Source organism: Cottoperca gobio, chromosome 21, assembly GCF_900634415.1.
Source record: "Cottoperca gobio chromosome 21, fCotGob3.1, whole genome shotgun sequence".
Lineage (NCBI taxonomy): Eukaryota > Metazoa > Chordata > Actinopteri > Perciformes > Bovichtidae > Cottoperca > Cottoperca gobio.
In genome coordinates, this window is record NC_041375.1 from 21010588 (window position 1) to 21029088 (window position 18501).

Here is an 18501-nt window from a genome sequence, read left to right on the forward strand (position 1 = left end):
TGGACTCCAGACTCACAAGTGTTTGTGTGCGTGCGCTTGGTTGCACACACCTGAACGAGTCAACGATAGACCGAGAGGCTGAGCGAGTGAACAAAATATAAATGATCACAGAAAGCGGTGAAACAACTTGTGTTATTATGGGTAAACTTTGATGTTAGCTAAATGCCTTGAAGGGGGGGGGGGAAACAATCAGTAAAGGAAGGTTACAACGCTCGTAGCAATTATGCCGTTAGTTATTTTTCATTTGTTGGCTTTTGCAGTTTTCACACATCAGCACAGATCACCCCCCACCTCCCTCTTTCGCTCTACCTAAAATCAATTACTCAGGGGCAATGGTAAAATAATTGAGGGCGCATTTAGGCTTTGAAATGAATACATTGTTTAAACGTTAAAACTTTTCCATAACTTCTCACTTTGAAGTATTCATTTACCTCCCAGATTGAATGTGACAAAAAGATGAGAAGCACAACATTTTATTATTAGGCAGCAATAAGATGCAAGATTTTATTTAACATGTATTCTTTTTTTTTTTTCAGCAAAAGCTAAGACAACAGTAAAACAGACGGTACAATGTGAGTGTATAACAAAGACCTGTCTCACAAGATGACGCTTAATCCAGGAAGAAAAATGCACTAATACTAGTTTCTTTTTTAGAAAATTTAAAAGAGAAATATACATGACATATAGCTTCATGCAGTGGAAAGATGGTAATTGACACCTAAGATGAAATGTGAATAATAAATGATTCTTTTCTTTCTGCTTCTCTTGATAAATTAAAATGACCTGCTTCACACTCACTGAGGCTTCAGTGTACTGATGCTCCGGTCCCTGGTGCCAGATCAGTACATGTTTGTTATTGGGCTGGTCACACAGCACATTAAACACACTCAAGGCTGTAGAAATATTCATTACAGGAATTTTGACGGATTTTACAAATCTGAAAATGCAGCGGCTTCTTGGAAAACATGCCAACTGAGGGACTAAGAGTATTAAGACAGTGAAGCTGGCTCCAGTGAACGAGAATGTGAAAGGGGAGGGTTTTTGTTTTTGTTTTTTTTTGTTTTTGCTGAGATTGTTGAAATATAGGGCTGGTGTTTAAGATTTTTTTTTTATTTAATTTTTTTACAGCCAATTTTTAAGCCACTTAAGATAAAAAGATAAAATAAATTCTCCACATGCTCTGAAATCAGTCACTGTACTTAGATACGAAACATCGGGCAATAGGAGAAAGGGCTTGTGCAATTAAAGGGGTTTAGAGTAGGTAGCATCACATGGGGAAGAGTGAATGGAGGAAATTTGGGGCTCTGACTGTCGCTGACATTTTCCTAAAGGTCTTTTCGCCCACAGCACCTATCTTCTAGTGCTCGACGTAATGATGGCCTGCCAGCGGAGGAGACGAGGCGCTATCTGTTAATCACAGGCCCCACAGTGATCCATGTCCACTGGTGATAGCCATGATGGACAGTTTGCTGGAAGAGAGAGACAGACAGAGAAAGAAGGAGATGGACAAAGAGAGGATATTGATTTGTAGGGATATCAAATGTCATAGAGTCAATAAATAAAGCAGAACAGAGCAAAAATAACCCCGTAGTTCCATTTAAAGATCTATAATATAACAAATAATGTGCACAATGTAATTTAGAGATAAAAGAGGAAAACACATGGTTCAGTCGGCTGAATACTTAATAGCCAGCAGGTTATCAATTCAATTACAAATCACTCAAATTTATCCCACAGCTTAAACAGTCTGATAGCTGACAACAATCTAATGGCTCTGGAAACAAATTGAGAAAGGGTTATAATCATTAGCAACAATTTATCTGCTCCTCTTGGACATATTGCTGTGACATACACATATTTCACTTGTTCCAATCTGACCTATCTGAACAACCCGGTTTGTTGATCACTTGACCCCGCAGAGTTCAAAGGTCAGCCGGTTCAAACAGCTATCAGCGTGCAGCAGGCACCGTAAAACCGCTGTTTCTTACGTGAACTCTTTGACCCCACATTAACCTCGTTCTTTACGGCTCTGAGAATGATCACCTGCCACGGAGGAGCAGAAATCCTTTACAGCATCTGGTGGGTACGCATGTGTGCAGGCCAGTGATAGAGGAACACTGCAGGTGTGTTGTACGACACACTCTATTGAGTGAATTGTCGAGTTAGGGAGAATCAGTGAGAGCCGGAGACTGTCAGTCAAACAGTGAGCAAAACTAAAACTTGCCAACCCTCCCAATTTCACAGAGAGACCCCGGTTTTTCATTGCCTTCTCCTGGAGTCACAATTCTTCCGTGTTTCTCTGAAGTTATTGAAGTTTTCAAACCTTTGTTTCTCCCTTTCTTTATAACAACCTGCTTCTGGCAGTGTATAGGACTAAAGCTGTATATGTCTCTAAAAGTCTACTGTTTCCACCTCGACAACCATACAGCCGTGCCAAATGTTGTTTCCTGGCATGCACATGGTCGCGCCTCGTCCTCCTCGGTGAACGAGAGACGGAGAGAGCAATGGAGACTAAGAGAGAGAAATACTCATTTCAGACGTCCTGGAAAGAAGACTTCCCGATTCTTACAGAAAGTGTCGATTTTTTACGTAAATCACTATCGAGATGCTGACAAAGATAAGAAGGTGGAGACGCTGCACCAGCGCCAGACAAGCATCGTACAGCTAAGGCTGATGGTAAGGACATTTGGCAAGTATTTACTAATAAACTAAAGTATTTAACTAATTAGAATTTTGCCCTGATGATCATTAAAAGTCAGATGAATGTCAAACGAGGTGAACATCCAACATTTCACTAAACTAGAATTACCGCCTCTGCCAACCAGTATTATTATATTTCAGTCTGGACCAATAGTGGAGGAACGAACAACCGACATTGCCTTAGAGCGGTACACACACACACACACACACACACACACACACACACACACACACACACACACACACACACAGAAATGAAAGCATTACATCTGCTGAAATTATACATTTTGTACAAGAGTGTACAATAGAAGAACAAGAAGGAAAGTAATTACTTTAAAACTCTCACCACGGTTATTATGAACCACATGCTTTGACGTGCGGTATGCATTTAGTTCTGTCTGAAAGTAAAGGGGTTTGCATTACGCTAGTCGAACATAAAGTTATGTTGATTACATCCTGACTCAAGAGTCCAGCGTGTATATTAAGTAAGGAACAGGAAGACGATTTGTACATTTTAATGAACATTTCATTGTGAAGCCCCACTTGTGCTCCTGGTGACCTGTGATAGTCCAACCTGCGCTGAATAAACAAGTTTGTTTGTCTCCATGAAAGAAACTATTTGTGGAGCCACTCGTGTCGAAAAAGAAAAAAACAAAGCGTGAATACTGGGCCAAATATTCTCCAATCAAGTATGCAAAACAGGAGGATCCTTACAAGTTATTGTGAGACCCTTCTTGTTTGCCTCAGATTACTGGGACACTTCACACGGTGACCCTGAGAAAATGGAGTTCTTCTTTTGATTTACAGTATAAACTTCCCATGTCTTCATACCAGAGACTTTGTTTGTTCACCCTTGTAACGTCACATATTGTAGATTTATGTGAGCCGAACAAGGTACATGTGAGTGTGAGAGTTTCTCCCTCTGACTGCATGCCACTAGTGCGGCTCATTCTCATGCGATCCATTGCACCTTCATTATGATACTCTGGTGGGGAAGGAGAGGTACGCTCGCTGTAGACATACTGATTGCTCGTCCTTGGGGTCTTGTCCGATTGTCTGGCTGCGAGTGTATCTGTGTTTAGTGATGTACCTGCATTCTAAGATCTCAGCAATTACTTTGGTGAGTACGATGTTAATAGAAGTGATGGTAAAAATCTAAGTTTTCCAAGCGCACCCGTCAGGAGCTGCAGCGACGTACGCCAAAAGGCTGGGTCAAGTGGAATATAAATTTGAGGATATGGTAAGTAATCATTATCTTCTTAGCCAGCCACTTTACCTGTCTCATACAACTACACCAGCTGTGCTAGTCACAGGGGGCATGCAAATATGGCACACCAAATGGAGAGACTTCTTCTTCTTCTTCTTCTTCTTCTTCTCCTCCTCCTCAAGAGAGTACTATTGTTGTGTGGACGGTTGCAGAGCGGCAACACCTGAAAGCACGGCACAACAAATCTGCAGCCCGAAGGCAGATGGTGGCTTCTGCAGATGAGTTTGTGTTTGTGGAGTTAATGAGAGTTCGATTATGTTGGCAGTGATCTAAAAAATATATCTACAGACTTATTTCTATATGTAGTTTCTGAATCGGGTGTAAGCTTCAAGTAAAACAGAGATAAATAATAGCAACAATATGTTTAAGCTGTTTGAATGACATCAATCACTTCAGGCACGATTCTGAAGCAAATCATAATTGAATAAAACACAAAATGCCATTTTGCAAGAGAGGTTGGACAGGAGGCCCACTGTGAGATTATATGTGTGGAGGTGAGTGGGGTTATTTTGCAGCACCCACGTGATTTAAACACAGTGGATCATTGTGCATTTGGCACTCTTTAAAGTGGAGGCTGCAGGTTTTTCATACACATCCGTCTTGCTGCCCTCAGACGGCAGCAGGGATTTAAGTAACAGAAAGAGGTTTTCACATATCAATACAGACATGCACATGTTACATGCTTCCGTAAAAGCATCCGCTGAAATGTTTCTTCAAAATTGTTTATATTTTCAGCATTTTTCTGCACATTTCCTCTCAGTATTCAGTTTGCCCTCGTTGACAGAATCACCTCAATTCCAGCGGAGAGACGTGTGTTGTCGGTGCAACGTCTACATTTCCACCAAAAACACAAGCAACTTGCTTTACGCTGCTTTAATTAAAGGAAATTAAAAGTGTTTGTGTCTCTCCTCCCGCCTGTGTGCCATCTCTGCAGCGAACACTCAAATATCAAACAGCAGTTTAAGAGGAGCAAACATCAACTTGTTGTAGGGCTGCTATTAAAAAATATATATATTTATCAGTAACTGATGGTTATGTGCAACTTTAATAAAAGAAGGCTAGACAATGTGTTGTCCGAGAAGTTATAGGAGCTTGGTGTTAGCATATAAAACCCATGCAAAGCGTCCTTCTACCAACTGCCAACATTGGTTTCTTAAAGTTAAAGTTGAAGCTGCATAAATAATTGTTTTGGCCACTAGGGGGCAGTGGAACACGCTGAAAACACAACACTGACATATTATCACGTATAAAGTAGCAGTTTAGCAAACTGAAAAAACATTTGACTCTTTAGCTGCTAACACCTCCAGTATGTTCACCAGCTGGTCACTAACTTAGTCTGCTGTCAGGTGCGGGACAGGTAGTGTACGAGTAGTGACTTTATTGGCTTGAAATAACTTCCTGCTGTAGCTAGAAATTAAGTTGATGAGAGTTCATGGGCACGAAAACCAAAATGATTAGTTTAATCAGGTAAATATGTGCTATAGAGCCGAAGGAAACTGCAGAGGTCGCTTTGTCACCACGAGTGACCTCAATTCACCCGTCGCTGTTATTTGATATTCCTCTTACTTATGTTGATTAGTGCAGCTTTATGCTGTTGGCAGAAATATGAATACTTTGAGTAAGTCATAAATTCTGTTATGTTGTTCAGATCCACTTGTTCAACCTTGACTATAATACATCGAAACTTTGACCTTCTTTAAATATTCTTCAAATATAGGGAAAGGAAATAAATTGAAGTAAATTGTAGATTTTGCAGATTGCAGATTTAGATTCTGAAGGTTTCCTAATTAAATATTAATGAAAGTGTAAGTCAGGCCACAATACTTTCCCCACAAAATGTACTTTCTTTATTTAAGCAAACTGGTTGACCCTGTTAAGTTATTCCAAAACAGGAACGGGAAGAGTGTCATGGTCTTCTTCACAAAGCCCCTTTATGTGAGACTAATTTTTAAATCAGCTGTAAAGCTTAGACTTTATTCAAAGTGGCAATTGACAAGTTTTTTGATTTAATTTATGATTATAACATAGATGTTGATTGCACAATGTAATGGCTGTAGAATAATAACACGATATGCGTGTAAATTGGTTCCCTACTAGCCTCGCTATCACTTTGCAATTCTGTACGCCACCTTGTTCGATCTCCCGGGAAAATGCATTTTGAATGTTAGCAGCCAATAAAATGGTCGTTATGAGTTATCGTTACCATTCGAATGGGTCAGATGGGCCACACTGAGCCTACTATGTTGTAAAAGGGAAAGTGAAACTTAAAAAAACACGTACAAAAATCGCAAAACTGAATGAGACGTAATGTTTAGGTTGAGGCGAAGAAACTACTTGGTTAGGTTTAGGAAAGATTGTGGTTTGGCTTAAAATAACTACGTTTGTAAAGTGAAAGTGAAATTTAACGTTGTTTTTACATTATTATTATATACTTTTCCTCGTCAAGACGGCAAACTCTTTATACATTGTCAACAGCAGCGCATTACGGCTACACTCCTCCTCTGACCTTTCACAATAAAAGCCCAAGACGTATACACTATATCTCTGGTGGGCAGTGAGCATTTCGCTTAAGGGGCAACTCAACAAAATAGCTTAGAGTAGCTATCGTCCAGTAGCGGAACAATGGGAGTAATGTTAACTGTGGAAACTCTACCAGGCATAGAAGCCATATAGGGAGAACTAAACTAAACTAAACTAAACTAGATCAGTAAGTAACTAAACCTGCCTACTTATTAAAACTGCGGGTGTTTTTACTGTATAGTTGTTTCTTGCTTGACATTTACTTTAGCCAGGCTGCTAGTGTTAGCCATGTTGCTAACTATATACGAAGAAGTCGATCGATCTACTTGCAGTTTGGTGGGAAACCAAATTGGTGTGTTCTGTGTTGTTGTGGAAAACAGAAAGTGATAAAGTTGTCTTTGCAACACCAACTACCTTGAAACACTAAGAAAAGTTCTCTGTTTCCACTTTAAATTACATGAAAAAAGGCTGCTAACTTTCAGCCGGAGCACTTTTTGTTGTTCCATTTTGGTGGCTGGGCACGAGCTACCACTGAGGTCACCCAGGAAACCAAGGAGAACGCTGTCGGGCTTTGAAGACAATTTTTGTAGCGGCCAAACCAGAAAAATTCAACTTCCGGGTCTGCCAAGTGGGGCCAAAAATACTTTTTTCTATAGACTTACATTGAGAAAGTGGATCCTTTAAAAAAAAAAAAGGTAAATCAACTTAACAGTACGAACACTGGGATAGCCCTTATTTAAAAAGAGGTACTAAAAGTTGTAAAATGCACTAACAGCATGAATCCAGAGTTCTTTTGTTGACTCCGTTTATTTGAATAAGACCGAGATGGAGCTTGGAGGGGGGTTAAAGGCTCTAAAGGCCATAGAAGCACAAGATCTCAGGAAGATCCAGTTATTTTAAGACTCGGCAGACGAGCTATTTTAGATGCACCACAGAGCAAATTTCATAGGAATGAGCAGGAGCCCAGATTCCTCCAACATTTTGGAGAATGTAATGATTTAATGACAGGAGGAGTTTACTCTACGACTAGACATGTTGGGTTTTTGAGATTCTAATACTTTATAGAATTAACGTCTTATAAATCAAAACATATATTACAATGGGTTTAGTATTGTAGTGTAGAAAAAGCTTTAAAACATTTAGACCATAATAAAGTTTACAAATAATATAATGGGACACTGAAATTAATTAATGTAATGTGAACGTCTCTGTCCTTTTAAATAGAGATACTTAATGGCTCGTCAAATGTTCCTGGGGGGGTTGTGCTGGGGGACTTTGGACCTCAGTAAAGTCCTGGCTACAGCTCTGATTGAGAGTCTCCTCGTTCTTTCATTCAGTGATGGACAGTGAGGCCACTCAGTATGCTGCACCCCCACCCCACAGACTTCCATCTTCTTCAAACTTATTCTTTCCTTTCTCCTCCTTCCTCCAAAAACTCCCCGGTTCCTGTGGAGTGGCTGGTTTTGTGTGGCCCCAGCACTGTCCCGTTTTTATCACTTCTCTGACGGGTTACCCCGGTCCCCCTCGCACCTGCGCCGCTCCCAGGTCCCTACAGGAATGCGCTGGGGCTTGTAATCGCCTTTGTGGGGGCCATTGAGTTGTACGGCTGACTGAAACTTCCCAACCTCACAGCGCGCTGGCCGCTGAATGGGGCTCAGCGTGGGGCGGCTCTCCAAACCACGGCCGCTGCCAAATTCCTACAGTGGCGCTCCACAATCACTCCCACACAGGCCCCGATATACCGCCAAGCAGGAGGGACGGGGGGAGGCGGTAGTGTGTGTGTGTGTGTGTGTGTGTGTGTGTGTGTGTGTGTGTGTGTGTGTGTGTGTGCGTGCGTGTGTGCGTGCGTGTGTGTGTGTGTGTGTGTGTGTGTGTATGTTGGGCAGAGAGATGGAAAAGTCTACATTTAACTCTAAACAGAACAGACACTTTTAACGTTACATCGCCACTCTAGATGGACATGAATGGCACAATCATTTCTGGGGTTTTTATCACTTTTCGTTTAGTTGTTAAAGTGAAACAGTGACTTAGGGCAACAATAAACCAAACATATATATATATATTTTCATTTTAATGTCTCACCTCTTGTCAAAAACTTCCAGTGCAGATGCTATTCCAACAACGGAGAAATCTGAAAAATAAAAAATAGAAAATAAAAAAAGGCGTTTGAATGCTGGACAAAGTTTGAAAATAAAGCAATTTCTCATAACTTTCAGGACATTTGTGCTGTGTTTCGGTGCATTAGGTCTGTGTGCCGGCATACAGCGTGGTAGCTGTGGGTAGATAGAGCAGCACTGCAGGATTAAGAGGCAGCAAGATTGTTAAACATGTCAACGTGTAATTGCACGATAAGGCCCTTCCGAGGAATTCATTGGCCCAGTTGCTTTCTCTATTCCGCGCTAATCTCGCCCGGCACATTCGCTCTGTGCAATCTGTCTCCATAATCTTCTGTGACAGAGCGGGCGACGAGAGCAGCCTGCTTGGTAATTTTTTTAGGAAAGGGGGGGAGACGTGGAGAAAATATGCAGAGGCGTGATAAAGTGACGCTAATTATCCCCATTTAGGACAGGGAGTGCAAGGGATCGGGGCTTTACGAGCAACCGAGTGTGCGCTGGAGCTGATGGCCTCCTAGCACGGAATATATCGGTGGCTACAAGATAAGAGTATCGCACGGTGGAGAGATTTATTGGCCGGTCAGCTAAACACACGCACGCGCGCGTGCACGCAAAAACAGACACAAACACACCGCTGCCACAGCCTTTATGCGATGCACCCTACACTTACCCCTCTTCCACCTCAAGGTGTAATTTATTCGGGTTTAATTTGCCAGAACGCTCCTCTTTTAGCCTGGCGATGCGCCGTGACGCGCTCCGCCTCTCCGGGCTTTCAGTGTTAATCCGCATCTCTTCACATCAACAGATAAGATAGAAACAGATGCAAAACACACGAGGAGGCTTTCCCATGCCATACGTTGCGCGCTGCAGTGCAGAGGGATGTCTCCATAGATGCCGATTCTTTTGGTTTTTGGAATTTAAACTAATTTCCAGACAATGTTACTCTGATTTATTTCAATAGATTAATGCGCAGCCAGACGTTACACGCTTTACTATGAGGCCTAACAGGTTTAATTGACATACCATGCAAGTCTTCATCAGTGTGAAATAGGCCCTTTAACTATGTATTTGAGATTAATTGATTTTTTTTTTTAAATGTCTAAGTAGGCATAAATTTCCCTCATTTGCATGTGTATGGCAATTAGCCTGTATCTACATATGGGGCCTACAGGCAATACAAGAATGTACATGTCAAAACCAGCTGAGGCCTGTCAAAAAAAGTGACGTCATTTTAATAATCTGAATGACATTGGTATCTTTTTTCTTTTTCTTAAACAGGTCTGATCCGCACTGAAGGTGTTTTTGTACAAAGATACTCATCTAAAATCAAACATTAAAGGAAAATTGAAATTCTGATGAGTCATCATTAACCCCATAAATTACTTGTCGCGAGCGTGCTTGGTCAAGGGGAAGTCCAGCCCGTGCAACAGTTAGCCTGTGTGGTTTTTAGTTGTGCATGTTGAAGGTGCACGCATTAAATCTTGCATTATTTCATGCTCTGCTTTGTGACGTGAGTGCGACTGAGTTTTATATTTGGACCATGTGGCATTAAAGTTGTGTTCCTTTCTGTACATGACAGACAGTTTATTCCCTAAAGTATCTGACGCTTATATCAAACATCAATGTATTGTTCAAATATTTTTTTTGTGCCTCATGTAGTTTTGAAGCTTTACTTTCCTTGAATATTAAGTGTCACTCTCACCGCGAAACAAAAAAGATGACGCAATAAGGATAAAACCCCGGGTAAAAATAAGTTATTGCAAATATTAGTTAAACTTGTGATTTATCATCTTTGAACCCAGTTTATTTGATTAGCAAGATAAACAAACTCCAGCCGAAGAAATTCGGTTTTTGTGATTTTGAGCATGTACGTATATTTTTCATAATTCATATATTAATCAAGCTGTATCATATTTCAGTTCATGTATTTTCTTCTCTCAAGTTTAAACAACACACACGCCAAAAGACAGATAAAGTGAATGGTTAAAAAAATGTAATGTCCATGTATGTAAAATAAACCAGTTCAGGTGAAAGATCACTGAAAATCCAGTCTTTAATTAATTAATTCAATAAATCATTTTATCATTGCTGTCCCCCTTTTTTTTTATCCCGTCCGAGTCTGATGATTTACGTCAAGTGTTCAAAAAAGAAGCAGGGAAATTACATCAAACTAAATTCTCTCAGTGCATCAAAAATATATAAATGTATGTATGTAATAATTTATTGTAACTTAATATTCACAGGGGCTGAACATAAACTCATATTTAAACAGTGAATATCAGAGCACAAGAGTTGGATAGCCTTCTGACAGGTTGTTACATGTGTGTTGAGGAATATTCCGTTTTTTTAAATCTGATGTGACTTTATCAATACATTGAAGTTTGACACAACTTTGCGATTCGTTAGAAAAAAAGAAATCTCAAATAATCTAAACAATAAAATGACTATAAATTGGTTAAAATTGAAGGTTTATAATAGAAAATATGTATTTCTGATGCTTAAAGGAGCTATAAGGCCTGCACATATAATAAGCGTTTACAAATGTGTCAATAGCATCATTTTATCTAAAACCTCTTATTCAATTTTTTTAATGACGTTTCGTTATTAGCACTAACAGGTGGTTTGTCATACGAGGCCTTCACCTACACTATATAATCAGATTTTTTTTTTTAGAAAATGTATTGTTATCTAATGTAATGTTACATGCGAGGAATACGTTTTATATGAAAGGAGAAAGTGGGCCATCAACTTGGCCTTCATTAAATGTTCAGAGCTTGAATATAGTTTGGCCTGCGTGCCATTGAAATAGAAATAATTATAATATATAAATAAATTCCTCATTACCCACATTAAAGTTTGGCCCATGAAACAACACCATCCCACCAAAATGGTTTCCTCGGGGGCCTACAGACTGTAGCTTTTACGCACAATTACGCACAAACAATTAGGCTATTTAGAAGCTCGTGGGATCTGTGGTGTGAACATTTAAACAGGTGGCTATTTTTCTCGAGAGGAGGCTTGATGGTATTCTTGTGTCCTAAAACGTGAAAACACTCCTGTAAGAACATTGTGAAAATAATCAATCTAAGACCGTTGTCTTAAGAATCAAAGCAACATCTGGTGAAATTTATTCAATTCTTCTTCATTGCAATATCAGGGCTTTTCACTTGCAGAAAAGCACTTAAATTACAACAGCAGTTGCCCGTCATCATTTGAAATATTAAAATTATTCACAATTTACAATAATTAGAGTGTTACAATAAAAAGAGATGATTTCCAAGAATTAAGACACAGTCTTCTGCAAATGAACACAAATGTTTAAAGAATGTGATTTTCCCATATCTTTTAAAGCACTTTCTTAAGATTATGACACGTTATCTCATTTTCAATAACTTACAAGAACCCCCCCCCCCCCCCCAAAAAAAAAGAATAATTATGAGACAAGTGAACCAAATACCCCCATGTGAACCTGGCGTAACCCTCAACTAAGACTGTGAAGTAATGGACAAAAAGATGATAGCACAATAACCAATATCTCAGCATCATATTCGTTATATAATTCCACTGGTGGCTATTCAAAAAAAGCCGAGATGAATTTGCTATTTACCCTTCATTTACAATATCATAAACATTCTGTACAAAATGCAGGTAGATCTCGGGACCGGGGTTATTTAGAAAAGAGGTAAATATTTGGTTATGTGTTCGTTTGCAGTTTTTCAATTATTCTGTGAGTTTTAAATGTGTGTTAGAGGGACCGTCCCGTTCACTCCAGCCGTGGCGCTCTGGTAATGCTGAGGCAAGGCATGGAGTCTACTTTGCATTGACGGGTCCCCCGGCTCTCCGGTCGGTAAATACATGCTTATCATCTCTCTCAAGTCACCGGGGCAAGGACCCCGTGAGTGTGTGCTGCTGACGGGAGGGCTTACACTCGGCTCAGACTTCACCAGCGACCCTAACGTCCCCATGGCAGCTGAGGAGGAGACGCCGGAGCCCTGGTGCTGTGTGTAGGTGATCCCGCCGTAGCCGGATGGAGAAGCGTTCATGTAGCTCTGAGAGTTCGAGATGGGGCTGTACTGCAGGGCTGTCATGTCGTAGCGGTGCATGGGCTGGGGGTTGTGTGAGTGATGGTGGTGTGAGTGGTGGTGGTGGTGCCCTCCGCTCCCCGGGTGCTGGCTGTAGGCTAGCTGAGCCTCCTGCATCATCGCTGCTGCCGCCGCGGCTGCAGCCACTTGCCCCGAGTACGCACCGTTGGCCCAGCCGTTCATGTGCGCGTAGCCGGAGCTGGCGGAGCCTCCGTGACCCCCGGGGCTCTCTAACCTCTGCCCGACCCCGGATGAACTCATTCCGACCCCTAAACCAACTCCACCGCCACTGGGCCCAGAAAGCAGTCCACCGGCAAGGGAATATTTGTCCTTTTTCAGAAGCGTCTTGGTCTTCCGTCTTGGCCGGTACTTGTAATCCGGATGCTCCTTCATGTGCATGGCTCTCAACCGTTTCGCCTCGTCGATGAAAGGACGCTTCTCAGCCTCAGACATCACCTTCCACTCGGCGCCCAGCCGTTTGCTGATCTCAGAGTTGTGCATTTTGGGGTTCTCCTGTGCCATCTTTCTCCGCTGCCCACGGGACCACACCATGAACGCGTTCATCGGTCTCTTCACTCGTTCCTGATTCGCTTTGGACCCACTGTTCGGCCCCGTTTGCCCCGTGGTCGTGTTCGTTTGGGGACCGGGGGAATGGAGGTCAGTTTCCATCATCATGCTATACATTCACCTGGTTTTAAACTTCGCCACCAACAGAGAAAAAAGTCTATTTCGAGTTAGAAGCGCACAAGATCGGGTGCGCACAGGATGACTGGGTTACAAAATTAATATTGTAACACCCAAATGATTCAAATACGAGATCAAAATTAATCCGAAAAGGGATATCAAATGTTCTCCAACCACTACTTCACGCTGTCTTCGCCTGGGTTGGTTCACATCCACTGTGATAGAATTCGCATTTGAGCCACTTTCCCTGTCTGAGTTGAGAAGTTGGTTAAAGCGGCGGCCATATGATGCGCACTGACAGCGGTTAAATGAGCCACAAGCGGCCAATGAGGCTCTAGCAGCAGAGTGATTTGCATGGCATTTGGTCAGGTGACTAGAGGACTATAGAGGAAGAACACACCGGAGGAGGAGGAGGAGAAGGAGGGGGCAGAAAGGAGGGTCAATCCCACAAATAGCACAAGGCATTTGCAATTTCCAAACACGCTCTCGGAGACATCAGCTTAACAAAAATAACTAAGATTTGTTAGTGAGCAGGATTGATCTGTGATTACTATGAGTCAAACGTCTCAACAGATTTTTTAAAGAATAGTTAATAGTTGCCGAATTTTGAAAATCACTTTAATACAGTTTTCATATCAAGCAGCTTTTAAACTCACAGACTTTTGTGGTTGAAATTGTTTTCACTCTCCACTTTCTCTCTATAACTGTGCTTAAAAGTCAGAACATTTGCTCCCATATTTAACGGGTTATTCTCAAATCCATTGAGCGTCTCAGAAGCCTGGGCCAAGCTGTGTTTGTATGAACTGGAATTGCACTACAGCCAATTCAATATCAGGCGATGTGATGCTCAACCGGCGCCTTAAAATCCATTTTCAGCACCTCACTCTCCCTCCAGGTGTGTAATTAAGGCAGTAATAGTAGATGTCAGAGAGAGAGACATTTCACACGCAATACAGAAGATGATGTGAAAGAGATTAAGTATTACAAAAACGGTCTAAGAGGAGAAGCCCCTGAGGATGGATCTCCTTATAATGACGTTAAACTGCCGGGGCAAAGCACCGTTATCGCCGTCTGCTGGCGGTGGTGAATGAGCCGAGCCTGTGTGTGTGTGTGTGTGTGTGTGTGTGTGTGTGTGTGCGTGTGTGCGTGTGTGTGTGTGTGCGTGTGTGTGTGTGTGTGTGTGTGTGTGTGTGTGCGTGTGTGCGTGTGTGTGTGTGTGTGTGTGTGTGTGTGTGTGTGCGTGTGTGCGTGTGTGTGTGTGTGCGTGTGTGTGTGTGTGTGTGTGTGTGTGTGTGTGTGCGTGTGTGCGTGTGTGTGTGTGTGTGTGTGTGTGTGTGTGTGTGTGTGTGTGTGTGTGTGTGTGTGTGTGTGCAGCTAAAGATGAAAAGAAAGGCCACATGTAAACTACTCTCTGCACTTTTCTTTACCTGACGGATACAATTTAAGTTCCATATTTATCAACAAGTTACCCATTCGGGGACACGAGAGGGGACCGGTCTGTGTCTTCGAGTCCGTGCATATATAATCCAGATTTCACAGTTGACCTCCCTTGAAAAGCCCAATCAACCCCTAATTGAAAGGGAAAACGGAATACCACTTCCCGCAGCGCGACTAACGATTTAATCATCCAATCGTCTTTTACTGTTTTTTTATTTTTAATTGGAGCTTGGCTTGATATGACTCTGTGTGTGCAGGGCCTGAGGGAGCGGGATCACTCGGACAGATCCATGCGCCTCTGGTAATAAGGTTAACGGGATATCACAATGATGGTCACTAAACGTTTCCACCGGTCCAGGCCATGTGGCTTAGGGAAGATGGCAACATAATGAGAACACACGGAGAGCTACAGGCGTCGAAGCCAGCACAGCAGAACAATACATAAATAAACAAACAAAAAATAAAGATGAACAATAGTGACGGTACAATGGCTTCTTATAATTAAGAAACGGAAATAACACGGATAGTTTAAACTGCCCCGATATTAATTCTTAGGTTATTATATGACAGTCAAATTCATAACAGGTATGTAGCCTATATTTCTAAAGTAACCCGATAGTTCCAGTAATATACGACAATATAAATTAGATTTTTCTTATTTAATAATGTAACAAAATACATCTTCCCACTTTAAAATAATAATAATTAAGTATTGACCCCTATCTTAATATAACCAAGGTCTAAATAAATTCAAACAATGCATCCAAAATGTTAAAATCCAACAATCTCATTATACAGATTGGTTTAAAAAAAGACCTGTAGTCACGGTGAATATTTAAGGTTCGTTTGAGAATCATGAAATTATTACTATTATTATTATGTGTTCCTCTCATAGTGGAGTGGATTTAGGCGTGTAGAGGATTAGCCTTCACAGTGACACTGGGACCCCGGTGGCCCCTGTTTACTCTCTCTGTCATCCCCCATCAGTCACTCCTCTTTTAACAAACCTCTTTTCAAACCTCCTCGCTCCTTTGTGCGCGGCCTCTGCAACAGGATGTGCGCACTGCGATGATGGTGCACAACTGAGGCCAAGGGTCAAAGCAGTTATCCATACCCCCCAACCCCCCCCCCCCCCCCCCCCTATGAATGAATAAATAAATAATTGAAAGATTGTAAAATAAATAATACAAATATCCCAAATTATGCACAGCGTTTCAATGTGTCTTCTAATCTCAGGGAACACCTACATCATTCGTGAAGTAACGAGAATGCACAGAGAAAGTAAAAACAAAACATAAACACGAGCGCGATTGTATGTGGGTGACCCCCTTCAATCTGTAATGTTGTCTCCTAAAGCAGTTAACCTAAACCAGAACAACAGTGTCCACGTGTGGTGCGCGTCTGTGCCGAAGCCAGCGCGCGTGAAACTGGGTGGTGTTGGTTTTGGAAAAGAAAAAGAGTTGTGATCACCTGATGATGACCTGGACTTAAACTGGGGCTCGCGTGCTTATAACGAGAGAAAACAATTGTTTTTAGAGCTTCAATCTACACACAAGACACGGTGATCAGCCCCCACCACTTCCACACACCCCCCTCCCCACACTTCCCTGCCCGCCTCCTGAAAAGTAAAAACACCGAGATAATCACGTAACAGTGCCGTGTAAAACAATTCAACACTTGATAAACAGCTATATATTTCACAGCATGCCACAGACATTTCTCGGTCATCAGGTAAATAAAGGTGGCACAGGTGATAACCGCTCACTCCCGAACACATCAGTAGCTGCTCGTAAAATCAAACTGAGTCGGTTAGAGAGCAACTGGTAGCACTGCGAGTACAGAACAGCGCGCTCTGTGCAGCCAAGCCCCGGTGCGTCTCACTTAATAAAACGACAGGCTGCATCGAGAAACACATATAATCTGCACTGAGCTGAACACAGCAGAGCGCACACGTTCCCAAATAAATGGTTGCCCATAAAGACAGTTATTTCAGTATGTGCAATCACTGATCAGAAAGCGTTCAAGTTCGCTTTACTCCTCCTGCTTTTCAATATTAATTCCACTTCACGCTTAGACAGAAAAAAGATTTTACGCACAACAGATATGTTAACTAATAATGCATCTATAGGTTAAATATTTATAATAAATGCCTTTCCTGCGTACGGAATTGTCATATGCAAACTTACGCATGGTACCCTCGTTCCCTCTACTCCAGACAATGTGGGCAGATTTCTCCCTCCATACTCCTAAAGCCGTCCTAAACCCTGCAAAGCCTCATGTAAGACCGCTACTCCCACTACAATCTGGCCGCTCGACTGCCAAGGCCATCCATGCCCGGTGCCCAAACCCACCACTCAACACACACTGAGGGGCAGAGACAAGAAGAAATGACATTTATTATACACTCTAAAAAAGACAATTCCAAGTTATTGTTTCTCTCTGCGAAAGGGGCTTGCTTCTAACATAATGAAGCGTCTTTTGTGTTGCACAGAACAATACAAAACAAGCATTCTAATAAATAGCCACTTTTTTTTTGGCTCTCCAGGATGAATGGGCTGGAGCGGCGGGGTTCTGAAAGGCAGCTGTGCCGCATTTGGGGAGGAGGGGCGAGGACTTGGGGAGGAGCCCCGCAGCCCCTTCGCCTCCTCCTGGATACTGACTCCTATTACTGATCCTGGAACAGAAAAGGATGCATGGAGAGGGGGAGAGAGGGGAGAGAGGGGAGAGAGGTATTGACTTTGCAGGCTGTTTTTTACTCTGGACATACACTGTGTCCAACAATGTGATCCTCAAATCCTCAAATATTGCTTCATACTGTGAAGTCCACAGTATCCAATTAGATTTACTTCCTATGAACCTGCACAGCTTGCAAGCATCTGGCTCTGACAGCTCCTAGGTGGGGAAACACACACACACACACACACACACACACACACACGCACACACACGCACACACACACACACACGCACACACACGCACACACACACTTTATACTGTATAAGACACTTACACACAGGTTCACAGTTTTGAGACGCAGCAACACACATGGACACACACACACACACACACACACACACACACACACACACACACACACACACACACACACACACACACACACACACACACACTAATTAATCTGACAATAGCTTTTTAGATTAATCGTTTGGTCAATAAATGTCAGAGAATTGTGGAACATGTCCATCCCAGTTCCTCAAAGTCCAAGGTGATGTTTTATATTCATGATATAAAACTGAGAAAAGCGAGAAATCTCCATATTTGAAAGGTTTAAAGCAGCATTTCTGCCTGAAAAATGACTTTAAGGATGAATTGATTGATTTCTGTCAATCAACTCATCCATCAGACATTAATTGTTGAAGCTCTACACACACGCAGCACACGCAGGTCTGTTCAATCTACTCCACAGCTCCGATGATGATTACCTCACAGATTAATTTCTTCTCCCTCTAACCCTCACATGTCCTGTTTGTTTTCCAAACACATGAGCAGAGCCTGGCACCGCGGCTCCTTCACTGTTAATGACTTGTAGCTGATGTAGCTGGCAGGTGTCGTTTGCTGCTTCACACACACCCATCTGCTCACTGCTGCAGCCAAGGGTAAAATAAAAAACCGTGGGTCCTATAAAAGTAAGGTCTTCTATTGTTTAGGAACAAGAGTCTTACAGATGCTTTACTA

At 42.0% G+C, this 18501-nt stretch overlaps 1 protein-coding gene across 3 annotated transcripts; it reads right to left on the minus strand.

Annotated features, from left to right (window-relative positions):
* Positions 1 to 471: 471 nt before the first annotated feature.
* Positions 472 to 17146, minus strand: sox1a (SRY-box transcription factor 1a). 3 transcript variants are annotated; one of them, XR_003834268.1, is made up of 3 exons: positions 16991 to 17146; positions 8570 to 8618; positions 472 to 1469 (listed from the first exon to the last, which is right to left on the minus strand). XR_003834268.1 is itself a non-coding variant. In XM_029458788.1 (3 exons), exons 1-2 carry the CDS (start codon positions 13365 to 13367, stop codon positions 8598 to 8600), a joined length of 861 nt encoding a protein of 286 aa, XP_029314648.1. In that variant the 5' UTR covers positions 13368 to 13683; the 3' UTR covers positions 472 to 1469; positions 8570 to 8597. The 3 variants fall into 3 exon arrangements, 1 of the variants encoding a protein (XP_029314648.1); XR_003834269.1 differs by lacking the exon at positions 16991 to 17146 and adding an exon at positions 8707 to 8764; XM_029458788.1 differs by lacking the exon at positions 16991 to 17146 and adding an exon at positions 12528 to 13683.
* Between the last annotated feature and the right edge of the window lie 1355 nt (positions 17147 to 18501).